Here is an 18,109-nt window from a genome sequence, read left to right on the forward strand (position 1 = left end):
TTCCAACAATGTATGATTTTGAGATGCATCTTTTCACTGAGGAAAACTGAGGGACTCATATGTAACTATTACAGAAGGTTCAAACACTCACTGATGCCCCAGAAGGAAACACGATGCATTAACAGAAAACGTTTTTTAATTTGAAGAATTGTACTTATTTTATCTTCTGGGAAATATGCAATTATCTTCTCTAGCTTCCGAAGGGCAGTACTAAATGGAAAAAAAAAAAAAAAAAATGGTCAAAAGTTTTCACCCCCTGGCTCAATGCATGTTTTTTTCCTTCTGAAGCATCAGTGAGCATATGAACCTTCTGTAATAGTTGCATATGAGTCCCTCAGTTGTCCTCAGTGTGAAAAGATGGATCTCAAAATCATACAGTCATTGTTGGAAAGGGTTCAAATACACAAAAATGCTGAAAACCCAAAGAATTTGTAGGACCCGAAGGTTTTTTCTGAAGAACAGCAGGCAGTTTAACTGTTCAGGACAAACAAGAACTCATGAACAACTATGACTTAATAAAAACACTCATTCAGGTCACAACACAGTATTAAGAATCAAGCATATGTAAACTTTTGAACACGGTCATTTTTATAAATTCAACTATTATTTTCTCTTGTGTAAACGTCTTCATGTGAAATATTTTATTCAGGTCAGTACTACATAAAAAATAACATGCATTTTGTATGATCCCTCTTATTTTTGTCAAATAATTAACATTTTGCAGATTCTGCAAGGTGTATATAAACTTTTGATCTCAACTGTATATAACCCAAGTATGTTCAGCATACAGTTGTACACATATTATAATATCAGACAGTGATTCACAATGATTGAACCTTGTGTAATTTAAGACGGCATTAAAATTAGGATGCAGGGTAGGTCTCTGAAACATTATTTTCTAATGCCCATCATAAAAGGAGTTAAGTCATTAATAATCAATAGGCAACAGTTGACAAAATCATCTATACATTGTAGAGTCACCAGCCTGACTTATAAAAAGTGTCAAATATCAGACTGTAGGTTTGTCTTCATGTTCAGGAGGTGGACTGGACGGAGACAAGCTATTGTTCATAGGACTCTGTATTCTTCCTCTTTGTCGCAGCTCAGAGATTTGCCTCTCCATGTCCCCCAGAACAGTTTTACTCAAAGACTAAGGAACAACATAAGGGGAAATATATAAGAGAACAGAAAAATTTACAGCAGTCCAACACTTAAAAATGCTTTAATAATTTTAATACATTACATACATTTAATACATTAGACTGAATGGGAAATCACAAAAAATGATAATAACAATTACATCTATATAATAACTTAACTGACCTGATTTTCAGCCAGTGCCTCTTTGGCCATGTAATGCTCTCGTTTGATCTTAATTTCCACCTCCTCTGGAATATCTGGCACCATCCAGTCAATAACACGTCCAATCAAGAGAACAACATGCTAAGAAGAAAACATCATCAATGTTTAAAATTGTGGTTTGGCTTCATAATTGTCCAAATCTATCTTAGGACACTTTATATAGAAACCAAACTAAATGAAATTACTACTAAAAGTAAAATGCTTTTTACGTACTGTACTAAATGTTTTTAGTTTTAGGAAGTAATATTATGGGCCCATGATCAGAACAAATGCATGTGCTAAAATTAAAAAAGCATGTTTGGTTAAATTAGTATTAGAATATGCACCTCAAATATAATGACGAAACTCAGTCGAATGGCCAGCAGATGATAGTAATCTTGTGTGGACTGTCCTTTATCATCCCTGAGGCCTCGGTATCTAAAAAAGAGATTGTTCTTTGATTACCACTTTTATGTATTTAATTATTAATACACTACAGGATTAAATATTTTACAGTATGTATGCATGTATATGTGAAGAGTTCAGATGCAAAAGCCTTTAAGTGCCATTTGAAATGTTCCTCTAAATGAGCATTTTTTTATCAGCCTCCTATATATGTATGATAACATTAATAATTATGTTGCTGAGCATCAAATCAGCATATTAGAGTGTTTTTGGAAAGATTGCATCTTGCATTCAGCTTTGCATCACATGTATAAATTACATTTTTAGAATATTATTTTAAACAGATATTACTGTTTTACTGTATTTTTGATCAAATAAATGCATTCTAGGTGAGCAGAAGAGACTTCTTTTAAAATGTTAAACAAACTATCGAACATTTGATCTTCACCTGCATGTCATGTGGCTTTGGGTGAAGTTTGCAGGGGCCACTGAGAGGGTGAAGTTGATGTATCCTCTCATGCTGCCTGTAGTGTAGCGATAAAAGAGTCGTGGCAGGAAATCAGACGTGAAGGAAATCAGGAAAGCCTGGCAAAAGAACAAGGCGTCAAACAAGATATGCAGCCCGTCTAATTAACTTTATTTTGGACTGAAATTTTTAGACATCAAAAGCCGTTAATAAACTCAAAATTCAGTGTTGATTAGACTAACAGTGATAGCAGGGCCAAGCAGACCAACGACACACACACTGTAAGACTGATCATAGAAATGTGCCAAGGGTTGAAAAGAAAAAACAAATCTGCCAGTTTTGGAAAAATGGTTCAAAGTATTTCAGAGCATTTAGATTTAACACACTTTAATCACTGTGTCGAACTGTACAACTTTTGTCTCTCATCCAGATGCAGAATAATGAGATGCATACAGAGTGGTGCTTGGTCCTGAATAATCACCCTAAATGAAGGAGACACTTACATTGCTGATGACAGCCAGGTAGGAGATGAAATTTAGGATGGTCAGCCAGATGCCAATGTCTTGTGCTCTTTCCACGACGGGCCTGCGGTACTCACACACAAATTTCTGGGCATCGAGACGCACCTCCACCCAGTTATTTATCAAGGCAAACAACGGAGCCAAGGGACAGGCTGCTACAAAGATGGTGATGAAGCCAAACTGCAGAACTGACAAGACAAAGAGTTTCAAAATCAGCCTTTCATTTGAGTTAATCGGCAATGGCATCCAATTTAGAAGTCACTAAAATTGTAGGTTTGGATGTGATGGTAATATACACTAGTCAACACTGAAGTGGATCAAAATCTTTCATCAAAGTTGTTCTAAAACCAAAACAATACCGTTCTTGTCTTTGGACAACTTTAATTAACTTCTTTCGGATCCACTTCAGATGTTGACTACTGTATATTGTGTTGCTATATACATAAAAAAAATACTATATACATACTATACATTTGATCAAAATTAGAAGCTACAATAATAAAAAAAAAAAAAAAAAAAAAAAAAACGTAATACAAATTGGGATTTTGAACATAACACTGGAATATTAGAAACTATTTAGTAAAATGACAAAGACATAAATCAGATGTGAACTTACTAATCTGACAGGGGATAATTTCTGTTATCATAATAGGTCAGCTGTCAGAGTTAATAAGCCACTGACTGGCTAAAGTCTGTGACCTTAATAGAATAGAAAGCCCAAGATACTTGCATTCACTGGACAACTACTAACCACTGGACTATATTTTTGTTTTTCAATACACTAATAATGTTTTATATTTTTTATTTTATATAGAAAATATATAATTTTATTCAGCAAGGATAAATTAAATTGATCAAATATGTCAGAAAAGACTATTACATTGTTTCATAATCTTTTGAACTTTCTATTAATCTAAGATCCCTAAAAATATGTATCATAGTTTCCACAAAATACGAAGCAGCATATCTTGAGCCACCAATCAGAATAGAATGATTTCTGAAGAATTGTGTGGCACTGAAAACAGGCCCGGCTCCACGGGGGGGGCCAGGGTGGGCCTGGCCCACCCAATCAGAAGCTTGGCCCACCCTGGCCCCACACTACATAGCCTAACAGCCAATCACAAAATTGGAGCAATATTCAGTTGAGCTAGATTTTAATTTTTCCTTCTTTTTTTTTCTTTCCGCTTGCACGAAACATTTTTAATATTGTATATAGTTTTCGCGCTATCAATATGCAGGGTATTGAAATCGCTACTTACTTTCACTTTTGATTTCATGATTAACGCACACTCTGCATAAAGGATTTTTGTCACTGACCACGGCAAACAAAGTAAATATTACATGAATGGTTAAACGATTGCAGAAATGTTATTTATTTTAAGGGTTTAAAGTGTAGTTAGCATTGTGTTGTTTAACATTATGTATCTTGGAAGCGAGCTGGCAGCAGAAATCACACAGAACAGAACGAAATTTTATCATTTCATATCCCTGGTGGAAAAACCAGCATATGCTGGTAGGTATGTTTTGATGCTGGGATGCTGGTTAGGTAGGTTTTGATGCTAGTTTAAGCTGGTCCTTTGCTGGTTTATGCTGGTCCTTTGCTGGTTCTTGCTGGTCCTTGACCAGCAACATGACCAGCAAAAACCAGCAAAGGACCAGCTTAAACCAGCCTCAAAACATACCTACCAGCATATGCTGTTTTTTTCACCAGGGATTGAGTAAACGATTAACAATTTAATAATACAATTTAAAAAAGGCCATTGATATGACAACTAAAAACAACAATAATAATGAAATTAGTACTGTGATGTTAATATACATAAGGATTCGTTTTTAGGTGTACGGGGCACGTCAGTATTGTACGTTTAAATGCTGAAAATACGTGAGTATTTGTATGTTTAGATGCTGTACAGTAAATATGTCAGTATTGTACATTTAGTGTCTGGAAAAAAACGTAAGTAGGCTAAATGTACGTTTTATAGAACCACTTTTTACTTAAAATACATAAAAATTATCATGAGATCACGTTGGTACAGCAGATGCTCAGTTTAGAACTGTAGGGTGTTTTCCAACTAAACTAAATTAGTTTTATTTCTATAAAAATGACAATCAGTGTATGACCATACACCGGGTAACACCAACTACCCCAGGTGTAAATGTAAAGTGCTCTATTTTCACACACTAATTTTGTACTACTAAAAATTATTCTTTAGTAAGATAATCTTTAGAACATCTATAGTACTCAGCTGTGCTAGTGTCAGCTGACACTATGAATAGGTCCTATAAACTACAATGTGCTTTTAACACACTATTTCTGTATTAAAATAATGTATGTAGTTACCACTACACCGGGGGTACACACACACACACACACACACACACCCCACCCCGGGCCCACCTTAAATATCACTTGGCCCACCCTTCATCTCATTTCTGGAGCCGGGCCTGACTGAAAAACACAGGAACTGTACACATGCACAAACACACCTGCACTGTTGTATCTTAGTGAGGACATTGTATAGACGTCTACTGATTCTATATCAGGTTAATGATATTTTCTATCATCTAGCCCATCCCCTACCCCTAAACTATATATATATATATATATATATATATATATATATATATACTGGCTGATTTCTAAGTCTTTTTAACTAGTGAGGACCAGTAAAATGTCCTTTGTGTCCTGTAAAATGTCAATATATTTATTTCACAGTATAAGTGAGTCAAAACAAACAACACACACACACACACACACACACACACACACTAACCCACATATATGCATTGCCTTGTGAAAGTATTCATTTATTTCATACTATGTTGTTGCCTTATGTTAAACTTAAATTAATAAAAATAATCTTAATCTACACTCCATACATGATAATGACAAAGCAAAAAACATATTTGTGACAACTTTGCAAATTAATCAAAATTAAAACTGAAATAAGTACATTGCATAAGTATTCATACTCCAATCGCACTACTTAGTTAAAGCACCTTTACAGCCTCAAGTCTTTTTGAGTATGATGCGACAAGCTTTGCACATCTGCATTTGGCAACTGCCTGCCATTCTTCTCCTCACGTTTTCACCTCTCAAGCTCTGTCAGCTTGGATGGGGGCTGGCAGACATTTTCAGGTTTCTCCAGAAATGTTTGAATGGGTTCAAGCCCAGGCTGTGGCTGTTGTCTATAAGCCACTCTTGCTGTGTGCTTAGGGTCACTGTCATGTTGGAAGGTGAACCTTCTGAATAGTCTGAGGTTCTGAATGCTTTTGCTGTGATGAGCTTTCATTCTAACTCTGACGAGTTCCTCAGTCCCTGCCACTGAAAAACAGCCCCACAGCATGAGCCTGCTACCACCCCACTTTACTATTAGGATGGTACTGTGCAGGTGAAGAGCAGTGCCTGCTTTCCTCCAAACATGATGCTTGGAATCGAGGTTTATCAGACCAGAGAATCTTGTTTCTCACAATCTGAGAGTTCTTTAGGTGCTTTTTTGCAAATTGCAAGTGGGTTTTCAAGTATCTATACTGGGGAGAGGATTGAATTGTTCCAAACTTGTTCCATTATGGATAATGGTGGCTACATGCTTCCGTGAACCTTCAATGCAGCAGAATATTTTCTGAACTCTTCCTTAGATCTTTGCCTTGATGTAATCCTGTCTCTGAGATGAATACTTATGCAGTGGAATCAAACCTGTTACAAACCTGTTTTTTGCTGTGTCATTATGGTGTATGGAGTGTAGATTAATGTGGGGAAAAAAAGTAATTTAAACCAGTTTAACATAAGGCTGCAACATAACAAAACGTGAAAAAATTAAGGAGTGTGAATACTTTCGCAAGGCACTGTACATGTATGTACATACACACACCTAAAATTCAGTCTACAATAAATAATACAAGAGACATGAGGACTCACCCATTTCTAGATACTCATCAAACAGCCCCTCACATACCAGCAGCTGATAGTTTGCTTCCCATGGGCTGAGCTCTGGGTTGCTGTTTGGTTCATCTATCATCTCCTGACTGGGAGCTGGCTTCAGCTTTCTCCTGTTCCACCATGTCTTTAATTTACTGTGGGAAAGAGAGGGATACATCTTCGGCCCAATTCTTTATATACAATGAGTAAACAAACTCTTTAAGAAGATGTATTGAACACAATGACCTACGGCAAGACAAATTCCTGGATGTTGCTGATGACCTGTTTGCCTACCATGATGACTAACAGCTCTTGAGCTAGCTCAATGAGACATCCAGAGGCTCCACACTACATAAAACAAGGAGAGAGCCAAGTCACACATGTATTACAGTTTTTCTCAAATGCTAAAACACAAAAGCCAGTCCTCTAAACCAAATGACCAGTTGCATAAACACATTTACTAAATCTAGCCATCATTTTCCAATATCATAAACACATTTCACATGAAGACACAATTCACAAAACACAATCCTCCGTTCTCATAAATCTAAACACATTTTTCCTTGCTAAAACACAAGTTGCAAAAGAACTCTGCTCATATTCTCAAATGAGAGCTCATGTGATGCAAAATGCTTGCCACAGTCAGCAATATTTGAACACAATGAACACACCTGGCGTCATTCATTACACACAACGACTCAAAATTGAAGACACTTGTTGCTAATGCTGTGACCACATGTATAAAAGCAAGTTCAGAGTGCACAGTTTGCTGAAGATTCCAAACAAACACAATGGATGAAGGCAGAGTCAGGGGAAGAGGAATTTGAGTCAGAGGAGGAGAGAAGAGCTGGCCATGGAAGAAGAGGAGCAGGCCAACGAGGAAGAGGAGGAGGCCAACAAGTGAGAGGAGAAGGTCCAGGAGGGAGAGGAGAAGGTGAAGGAGGGAGAGCAAGACAACCTCACACCATCATTACGGACAAGATGCGAGCAACAGTCACTGACCATGTCATTGTCCATGGCATGACAATGGCTGAAGCAGGACTAAGAGTCCGTCCAAACCTGAGTAGGTTCACCGTGGCCACCATTATCAGGGCATTTAGACAACACAACAGGTATTGTACTCTATTGCTTTCTTTGTCACAATACAGTTTTACAAGCCTGTGAAAGTAGTCTATTGGTTTCAAATCAGTTGTTATTGTAAAACATGTCAATTGACAACACATGTTTCTTTCTTTAGAGTTGAAAGAATGCCACATAGAGGTGGGAGGGTTGCCATATTTACAGCGGCACAAGAAACCCTCATTGTGGATATAGTTCGTGAGAACAACCTCATCAGACTCCGGGAGATCAGAGACAAAGTCATTGCCGATAATGTCAACTTTGAGAGCATTGATGATGTCAGCTTGGCCACAATAGACCGAGTTCTCCGGCGCCAAAAGATGCGGATGAAACCGGTCTATAGGGTTCCCTTTGAGCGCAACTCTGCGCGACACAAAGACCTACGTTACGAGTATGTGCAAGTAAGTATACATCCATGTTCACAGTACAGTTAGTGGACATACTGTGTTGCTCAGTGGCCTACATTACTTCTGGACAATACTGTGCTACCTGATTGACTGTTGTTCTGAACACCTGTGCACTTTCACATTTTCACAGAGGATATTACAGTTGGACGCGATGGCCAGACCTCATGAGTACCTCTTCCTGGATGAGGCTGGCTTCAACCTGCAGAAACGAAGACAAAGAGGCCGTAACATCATTGGCCAAAGAGCCATCACTGAGGTTCCTGGCCAACGGGGGGGTAATGTTACTCTTTGTGCGGCCATGGGTTCGGAGGGGCTTGTCCACCGGCATGCTGTCCTTGGGTCTTACAACACCCAACGTCTCCTCACCTTCCTAGAGGAGCTAAGAGACATCCTCCTGGACCGCCAACAACACCATCCTGGGCCCGCACATCACATTTATGTGATCATTTGGGACAATGTCCGCTTCCACAGAACAAAGCAAATCAGAGAGTGGTTCACCACCAACAGTAACCAGTTTTTAAACGTCTGTCTGCCACCCTACTCCCCTTTCCTGAACCCTATAGAGGAGTTCTTCTCATCGTGGAGATGGAAGGTTTATGACAGACAACCATACACTAGAGAGAACCTCCTAAGGGCAATGGAGCTGGCCTGTGTTGACATCCCAGTGGAGGCCTTCCAAGGATGGATTCGCCATTCCAGGGCGTTTTTCCCGTGGTGCCTGGCAAGAGACAATATAGCCTGCGATGTGGATGAGGTGATGTGGCCCAATGCAGCTCAGCGACATGATGCCGCACAGTGATTGTGGTATGTGTGTGGTGTGAATAAAGTAAATAAAAAAACTTCACACCCTGATCATGTTTTCAAGAGTACTGTTGTGTGCAATAGATTCTGTTTTTGCATTGAGTTGTGTTACAGTAGTGTACATGCAGTATTTTCTATAGATTTATACTCTTCATATGAAACTCACAAATCTAAATGACTAATCTAATCCTCTGCAGAGATCTAAGAAGATCAGTTACTGTAAAGTTTCTAAAAATATGCATTGGCAGTTATGAAACAAAGAACCTTCTCACAAATTGAGCATTGTGTTTTCAATTGTTTTGCTGTAGTGTGTAATGATGTGTATAGTGTTTACATTTTTGAAAGCTTCGAGCTGCTCTTTTGGTGTGAAAGTTTGAGTGAGAAGGTGTGGTTGTGTTTATGTAGCTTTAGAAAAGGGTGTTGTGTTTGGACATTGGGGAACATGGAGGAAACGTTTGTGAAATGTGTTTTAGCATTTGAGAAAAACTGTAACAGTTATTCCTATTCCAGAATCTGCATATTTTGCCTCAGTTTATGATTGTGGGGGAAATATTTTAAAATTGTTTATTTAGATATGGCTGACAGTGTAAATTATGTTAGTTTTATTCCAACAAGGAACAACTAAGTGAAAAGGTATAAGATTTGCTTTCCAACAATGTAAACACTCACATCCTCATTTCGGATTCCTAGGAGTGTGTTATAGTTTCCAGGGTATCCAACAAACCTGTAGAAAAGATCAAATATAAGGTAAATATTGAATCTTCATACATATTCATTCATTTGTATTACATGGTTACCCACCTGCCCTTGAAAAACGCAATGTAAACAGGAGATGAGTAGAAGTTGACAAACTGGAAGATGAAGACCTTGAGGATGAACGCGTCCTCATATTTGGTCTGGGTGCGGTGCATTTCTAATAAAAGGAAGTGGAGGATACTTTGTTGATGCATAAAGAAATACCTAAATAGTATGTGTAAATATGAAACAGCTTACCCCAACGTGTCAGAATTTGGGCCAGGTAAGTGTAGAGCCGTGACAACAACAGAATAACCAGCAAATTCAGCATAGAACCAGTAAGGCTGGCTATCCTTCCAGCCTAAAGAGGTGAAGAAACTCTCTTAATAAGCAAATGTTTATGTTAAAATTGTGCTGCAATATCTGATCTAATCAATGATTAATTTACATCGACATACATCAAATTTACATCGGTGTCAACTTTTGAATCACAGTAGCTGAATTCCAGTGCTAGTTGGCTAAGCATCTTGAACAAGCAACATACCAAATTTACTATATTCCAAAACTCCACTAAACTTTTAAGGTGCTGTTAGTTTATTCCATTCTAAACCCTCCCTCCACCATTCCATGGTTGCTTCGTCATGCCTAATCCTAAATTGTCTAGGCAGTTTTGGAACTTTTGCATTTGGGACAGCACTTGTGAAAAAGAAATACATTTAGGGTGTTTTCACACCTGGTACTTTGCTTCGGAACCTGGCGCGTTTCCCCCCTTAGCGCGGTTAATTTGGGCATATGTGAACACGGCAATCGCGCTCGGATCCACGCTAAAACAAATGGTCCGACATCACCCGAATGAGGTGGTCTCGGCTCAATTGAAAACAAACTCTGGAGCAGTTCAGTTGTAGTGAGAAAGCTATCCGATCCAACGGACCAACGAACCAGGCTATATCACATTGTATAATGGGTAATTACAGTTCCGTGAACAGCAGTAGCTTTGTTGTTTTGCTAATACTGCTTAAAATGAACCTGTGAATGTCTGTGTGTGGGCATGTCTTCGCCATTCAAAATCAAAGCGTGCCTTTTCATTTTATAATGCCGTCTTTTTGCGCTCTTTAGTAGGTGTATTTTAAAAAATGTTTTCCTGACAAATCCTGGACTCCTGCTCTAAATTATAAATTAAAAGGGTCCTATTATGCTCTTTTTCAAAGTCTTGATTTTGTTTTGGGGGTGTACTAGAACATGCTCTCATGCTTGGTGGTTCGAAAAATGCATTATTTTTCACATAATTTACATTATTACAATACCTTTCTCCCCAGCCTGGGACAAATAGCTCAATTAGTTCCGGATTTAATGAAGATCAGCCTGACGAAAAAAGGTTATATGTTATGATTGGTTAACTATCCCAGTGCATTGATTGGCGAACAGCTTAGACGGTGTTTCAGTACTGCCACGCCCCTTGTTAAAGCAGTTAGCACAAGCTAGATTAATAGTTAATCTTACAATTTAAATTTCCGTAGGCGGGATTTAATGTAATGATATTCTAATGCACCACATTATGACATCATTGCATGCTGTAGTCCAAAGGAGCCGTTCGTTGTAGTTCTTGGAAAGAGATTTTTTAAAAACGAAATATCTCCCTTTGGAGTGGACTTTGAGATTTGTAACTTTGTAGATCTTTTTGTGCCCAAAGGTACACACCACACACTGACTAAAATTCAAAAAGTGAAAAAGCAAAATAGGACCCCTTTAATATAATGACAGCTACAAAAAATGCAACAATAAGCCCACAAAGCTGTTCCATCCTGACGGATGACAGCTGAGCAGAATCCTGGAAAATAAGCTATGGAACTTTGACCAATGAGAGGACGTGACTTGTATTGACACTATTGGTCCGTTTAGAAGCTTTGCTGTGTGAACCACACCAAGAATAAAAAGCAAAATTGTAATAATTTTAATCCCTGTTTTGGAACAAAGCAATCGATCTACAGGTGTGAAAGCACCCTTACTTATATTGAATTGCGTACTTCAAATCTTAAATATGTTTTACAAAACTGTACGGTTCTTGGATCACCATTCTTGGATCATCAGCTTGGATCACCAGTGGTTTGAGTGCCTTAGTGACTCCTGGTAGGGTCTTCCTGGGCAAATTGGTCCCAAGTGAGAGGCTAGGCAAGGACTGATCCCCCTCATAATCTCCTATGACACAAATGAGTCAAAACAATGAGACCCTGCTCAGAAGACCAGAAGAGGGATACCAGGGCTCTCTTCTGGAACCAGGCCTGGGAGTGAAGCTCACAAGGTTGCCATACGGACTCTACGTTGGCTGCAGAACATGGAATCTGACCTCCCCAATGGGGAAGGAGCTAGAGTTAGTGTGGGAGTTGGCCTCACTTCTCCACACAGCTATGTCTCTGGAAACAAACTCCTGGAAAGGGGTTGCATTCTCTTCTTCTTTAGAGTCACTTTGAGTAAGAGGTGGCAAGTTGGGATGGGGATACTCACAAGTCTCCGACTCAGCGTCACTGTGTTGGAGTTTAGCCAAGCGGGGGTCCAAGAGGGTCCACTCACTACAACTTTGAGTCATGGAAGGCATGTTTCCGACTGTGCTCTTTGTTTACACGCAGAACCATGGCTCAGAGTATTCAGCTTTCGTAAAGGTCCTGAGTGGGGGCCTGATAGGTGTACCATCTGGGGAATCCATAGATTTGAGAGCGAACTTATCACCCATGTTGGGGATGACAGAGAAACCTGGAGGGGGGTGACTGGGAGGAACGGCCTGCCTGGTCTGAACCTGAGTGGTGTCTGGCTATTGGATTTCTGTACTTAGCATGGATTGGCCATAACAAACACCATGTTTGAACATATGGTGGTTTATAAGTATACTTGGTACCAAACCACTGAGAGACACAGTTTGAAGCTGGAAGCAGCTTGGGACCCCCTAGGGTGAACTGGAGGAAATGGCCAGAGTAAAGGACTTACAATATGGGCATCCTTAAGCCCAAGTCAAATGCGTAGCCTTTTAAAGTATACTCTATTTGATGTTGTGCGTGAACATGCACTCTAGAAAGCTTTATCCATTTCCAGTGTCTGCTCTATATTCTTCTATAGGTAATGACTGATAACAAATATTTTTGAACTCTTTTAAACTAAAGCTGAGCTGTCCCATAGCCTTTCGCTCACATGCGCTTGTCAATAGCTATGTTTACATCACTCTGTTTTAATGCGCATTTTGAAGTATCACATCAGAAACGAGGGATGGAAATGCCAAATTTCAAATAAAAATCAAATAAAATTCGCAAAAAAGTTTTTACACTCGTTTGAGGTGGTTTTTGACTTGTGCGAAAAATGCTTAATGTGAATAATAGAAGATGGAAACGCATTTGTCGAATAAATTAACCAGTGGACTATCTCGCGCATCAAAATGGTCATGCCTGAGCAAAGTCTGTCATCAAATTATTTCTTAATAATTGCCTCCCAGAACTGTCAGGCATCCACTTCTGACAGCAATGACCGCATTTATTTTGTTTTGTCTGCTCGCTCTGAGGCACAAGTAATGTATTAGATATAAAAATGATCATATTCAGTGGCTTCTCCTATATGTCTTTGTGATTTAGTGCCAGTTTATCAGGAAGTGATTATTTTGTTCTCTGCGACTCACATGTTAAATTCGCAACTTTGGATGGAAACCCGGCTAATGTAATCTGTTGTTGTTGCAGTCTCTGCTATTTTTTGTTGTTGTTCCATATCTTTGATTTCATTTTGTACTGTGAAAAAATGGCCCGGGACAGTGCCACCCTGTGGAACAACTGATTGCTGCAAAGTAACTTTAATGCGCATGTGCGACTTGCAAGTACAAAGTATGTGCGGTTACAAATATCGGGTGGTGTGTGTATAGTACGTGAGTATTATTCTGATGACAAAATGTGCACTGTGTGTTGTCCCTCACTTACGCGTAAAAAGTGAAGTATACTTTGAGCTTTACTCAGCCTGTTGCCACCACAACTCGGTCCTGGATAAGCGGTGTCAAGTAGTTTGATGGACGGATGATTTGAATGAAATAAAAGGTCCCTTAAGAGTATTTAAAGAAAGCGTACCTTACTAACGCTTTTAAAAATGCACTTAATAATAACATAAGCACATGTAAAGTACTTTATTATAATTTTAACTGCAGTGTGTCATTTAATATCACACTTAAAATGAATATCTTTTAAATGTACCTAATTGCAGTTTCATCATTACAAATGTGTAATTCAAATGTATTTAAACATAACACAAGTTGTGACATTTAAGTATATTTCAGTTTATAGTACAGTACACTTTAACCATATTTTAATAACAATAAAAGTAATCATGAATTTACATATAAAGATGTGCTTAAGCACTCTGAAGTTTGGTGTTTCAATTAAATGCAATTAAATGCAAAAAAAAGGCATCAAAAGGAATAGAAAGAAACTTACTGAAAATATGAAGAAGGCATTCTGAGATCTGTAGATAATGATGCTTAGGATGGTTCGATACAGGATAATGGCTATTAGGAATATCAAAACAATGGAAATCTGCAAGCACAAAGAATCACATTCAGTAATAAAGATTTTGAAATGTTTGGGATTATTTAAGATTTCAATAGATGTGAGATGGAAATCTATTGACTAACCATTAGAATGATGACCATGTTGCCAGTTAGTGTACGACTCAGTCGTTGAGTCTCTGGGAAATAGGGCTCTTCAGCTCCAGTCACAGGATTGCGAACCGTCATGGGTGCCAGTGCTGTGAATTCTGGTCTTGGCCTCTCCTAACATCAGAATGAAAATATTATGGAAAGCAAGAGAGGTAAAACATTGCTCAAGCTTTGAGGACTAGTAAATATTAAACGTTAAGACACTCTGGAACCAACTTAATCACCTCTATTTCTTCAAATTCTGAGCAGTCCCATCTGTGGGAGAGTATGGAGCATGTGCGTTTCCAGTACTCCAGGAAGGTGACAGCCCACAGAGACATGAATATACTGAAGAACACAGTTCCTCCATTGTCAAATAGCAAGCCTGCCTATTGCAAATTTATAAACAAGTATTTTGAGTACAAAATGTGATAGCTAGTTCACAGAGAACATTATTTTAGGCTTATTGAAAATGCTATACATAATTTACAAACTTTTAGAAAAGTCACCTTATAAGTATAGCAGATGCTGGAGAGGTTCCAGTAGCTGCAGATGTTGCATAGCGGACACATGACAAAGATGTCTCCACTAGAGCACAGTTCTTCTCTGTGGGGTCAAAGGTCAGGATCAGTGCTGGGTCATCAATATTATGTCGTAATTAACAACTCTGTGATAGTACTCACGCTGCCACATCAGTGACCATCAGCCAGATACCAAACAGAAAAACAATAAAACCCACTACTGCTGCTGGTAATAACCAGCCAGTGTAGAAACCTGCACACAAGAGAAATAAGGACAGAGAGTTAGTCACAGTCTGTTACTGATGGAAATGGTAGATTATTAAAATGAACTAAACTTGAATGCAAAATTTTATTTTATTTTTTTTATTTTATTTATTTTTTTTAAACTAAAGTCTTCTTATTCAGTATTTATGCGATCACCTACGTTTTACTGGATAATTAGAATAATAAATGCTTTAGAAGTGTTTTTATAATACTAATAATTCATGTTAACAAATGTAACTATCATAAAGTGTTAATGCATTTACTAACATGAATTTGATAGATAGATAGATAGATAGATAGATAGATAGATAGATAGATAATTTTACCAATAAAATGTCTGGTATAAGCTAAATGTAGGTTCAGTCATACCCAACCATGCAAAGTAGAGTGCTATTTTCTCGCCAAAATATTCACGAATGTGATCCAGAGGTTGGTACTTCTTCCAGCAAGCCCAGCGAGCCCAATAATGATGCAGGATCTGTCTCATGTTGAGAGACTGTGGATCTCCTGGGGTCTTTGGTATCTCAAATGGACCCTAAAGAGAAGAACACAAATCATTGGCTGTTAAAAAACAACATGTAAAAGTACTTGCATTTACACTATTGCAGTGTGTTATATTTCTATTTAAAACCATTATTCAGTGAAAATGAAACCTTGTGGTTATCGAGCATGTATTAAGAAAGAAACCAATGGCAATTCTGGTTTTATATTGGCTTTAAGTACTGTACTGTACTGTAAACATAACTAAAGATAGAAATATGTATAGTGTGTTTGTTAAGGTAATGTTCAGATATTATGTAGAAAGATTTTACAGTACCTCATGTAAAGGAAAAGCAGCAGTGAGAACATTCTCACTAACCAGCCTGCCGACGCCAACCTCCCCTCTCTTCAATGATCCATATGGAGTCCTGGCTAATATCTCATACAGCTTTAGAACAAGGAAATTGCAGATCAGTGTGAATAGCTTTACAGAGAATGAAAAATAATGTTGACTATTGTACAGACATTAAAGTTGCAGTAAGGTTTTATTGTTGCTGTTGTTTTGTACATGTAAGGAAATTAATAGTACTTGTTATTTCATGTCAATGCCTATAAAGCTGCTCTATGTTACATTAGGGTGGTACCCATCAATGTGTCCTTGCAGAAAATCAGAGAAATACTACTAATTTTTGATATAAATGAGTCATGGGTGACTGTTTGTACAATGGATTTGAAAAACTCTCAAAACTCACTATCTGGTGCCTCTGTGTGGTCTTGAAAAAAGTATCCTTGTTTTCATGACCTAGAAACCTAAAAGCAGCATTAAAGATTAGTGTTAAAATAATGTTTTCTATTAAACACACTTATAGCAGACTCTTCATAATAAATAATGCACAATAAAAATATTCACTTCCCATTACACTAACTTCTGAAAAAACTTCTTGTTTGTGTTGAAAATAACACTATATTATATTAGTATGTAAGATACATCTTCTTGATGCACTGGGACACATCATCAGTGGTGTTTGCTTGATCCTCGGGTGTTTCGGGTTATTCAACAACTGCTATGAATCAGCCCTCTTGATCTAAAACCACCTAGTGGTTGCAACTTCGCATATAGATTTTATGGCCAACTTAAGAGTTTACAAAGTGACCCCCTGCAAAGCAACTACAGCCCACCTTTATGGGCTCAGTCTCTCAGTGTGTCTTCCAGCCTTTGCCCTCCACTAGATCCTGGTACTTTGTACATTTCCACTCGTTTGCTTCTTCCATCTGCTTTTCCCATGGCACTATGATTTCCAACATAATCAGCTGTTATGTAGCCTCAGAATTAATGGTCATGTTTGCCTGGAGTAATGTTGTTGCAATATGCAGCAGAAACTTCAAATGTTTGCCCAGGTCGACTCTCAACAAACAGTGAGTGGCTTTTTTCAGCTTGTACCTGGTGTTTCTCTTCAGCTCTCAGAAAACAGACTGACTTTACGAGAGCAAGATGGTTTTTGCGGGTCTTTATGACCTAGGTTCTGTCATGACAACTTTCGGAGGGATTGGCATGGTAATGTACATGACAATTTTAATGTATTTGGTCTTGGCGGAAATAGATCCGCTATGCTGCTGCTGAGTTAGACATACTGGACTGCCAGAACTCTGTATTTATACTACCAGCAACTGCCCTGATCACCTGGTCATGGTGCCAACACTAACAGGGTGGGACTCCAGCACCTCCCCTGTGGCAGCTGCAGGGCTTTGCTGGTTCCAATATAATGCTCCACAACTCAAGCTACAGAGAAGAGCCAACCACCTACGGAGAAACTCACTGATATTGCTTTCTAGAGATTCAACTGTTGATAACTGGGACCACAAAGACCAGCAAAGGCTGTAAGACATAGGTCATCCCTGCTCCTGGGGACCCACTGTCCTGCAGAGCTCTGCTCCAACCCTAATAAATCACACCTGAAGCAGCTAATCAAGGTCTTCAGAATCACTTGAAAAGTCACAGGCCAGGTGTGCTGAAGCAGGTTGGAAATAAACTTTGCAGGACAGTGGGCCCCAAGGAGCAGGGTTGAAGACCTATGCCATAGGACTCGTGGTAAAATGCAGTCCTGGTAGATCCAGAATCTACCACGCAATCCTGACTTGTCAGTTGTGTTAGGCCAATCTTCAAGCTCTTTGTTGGCCATAGAGCCTGTCAGTGTGGAATAGACAGCTTACCCAATCTCTTATTTGGCTTCTCAATAATAGAGAAGAAAAGAAAAAATGAATTTATCCATCATTCCTGCCCAAGTTATAAGTTTCTCCAGGTCTTGTAGAATACACCTAATCCCTGGGACAGATTGTTATGTTGTTGTTGTAATGGTGAGATCATACATGAATGCTCTTGTCGTACACCAGATTTTAGCCCCTGCACTCAACCTCAGCTTACTTAAAGGAGAACTCCACTTCCAGAACAACAATTCACAAATAATTTACTCAC

At 38.6% G+C, this 18,109-nt stretch overlaps 1 protein-coding gene across 1 annotated transcript in view; it reads right to left on the minus strand.

The window, feature by feature from the left end:
• Positions 1-221: 221 nt before the first annotated feature.
• Positions 222-18,109, minus strand: part of ano7 (anoctamin 7) — a 33,784-nt gene continuing 15,896 nt past the window's right edge. Inside the window, exons 7-24 of the mRNA XM_051129345.1 lie at positions 16,389-16,446; positions 15,974-16,084; positions 15,526-15,691; positions 15,055-15,145; positions 14,881-14,977; positions 14,617-14,760; positions 14,369-14,506; positions 14,172-14,270; positions 9,973-10,075; positions 9,781-9,892; positions 9,649-9,703; positions 6,903-7,000; positions 6,653-6,807; positions 2,716-2,921; positions 2,195-2,331; positions 1,689-1,779; positions 1,324-1,443; positions 222-1,150 (exon numbers count right to left, since the gene is read on the minus strand). Coding sequence (XP_050985302.1) covers positions 1,010-1,150; positions 1,324-1,443; positions 1,689-1,779; positions 2,195-2,331; positions 2,716-2,921; positions 6,653-6,807; positions 6,903-7,000; positions 9,649-9,703; positions 9,781-9,892; positions 9,973-10,075; positions 14,172-14,270; positions 14,369-14,506; positions 14,617-14,760; positions 14,881-14,977; positions 15,055-15,145; positions 15,526-15,691; positions 15,974-16,084; positions 16,389-16,446 — 2,122 coding nt within the window. The 3' untranslated portion in view covers positions 222-1,009. The remainder of the gene's footprint in view (positions 1,151-1,323; positions 1,444-1,688; positions 1,780-2,194; positions 2,332-2,715; positions 2,922-6,652; positions 6,808-6,902; positions 7,001-9,648; positions 9,704-9,780; positions 9,893-9,972; positions 10,076-14,171; positions 14,271-14,368; positions 14,507-14,616; positions 14,761-14,880; positions 14,978-15,054; positions 15,146-15,525; positions 15,692-15,973; positions 16,085-16,388; positions 16,447-18,109) is intronic.

Source organism: Labeo rohita, chromosome 15 (genome assembly GCF_022985175.1).
Source record: "Labeo rohita strain BAU-BD-2019 chromosome 15, IGBB_LRoh.1.0, whole genome shotgun sequence".
NCBI lineage: Eukaryota > Metazoa > Chordata > Actinopteri > Cypriniformes > Cyprinidae > Labeo > Labeo rohita.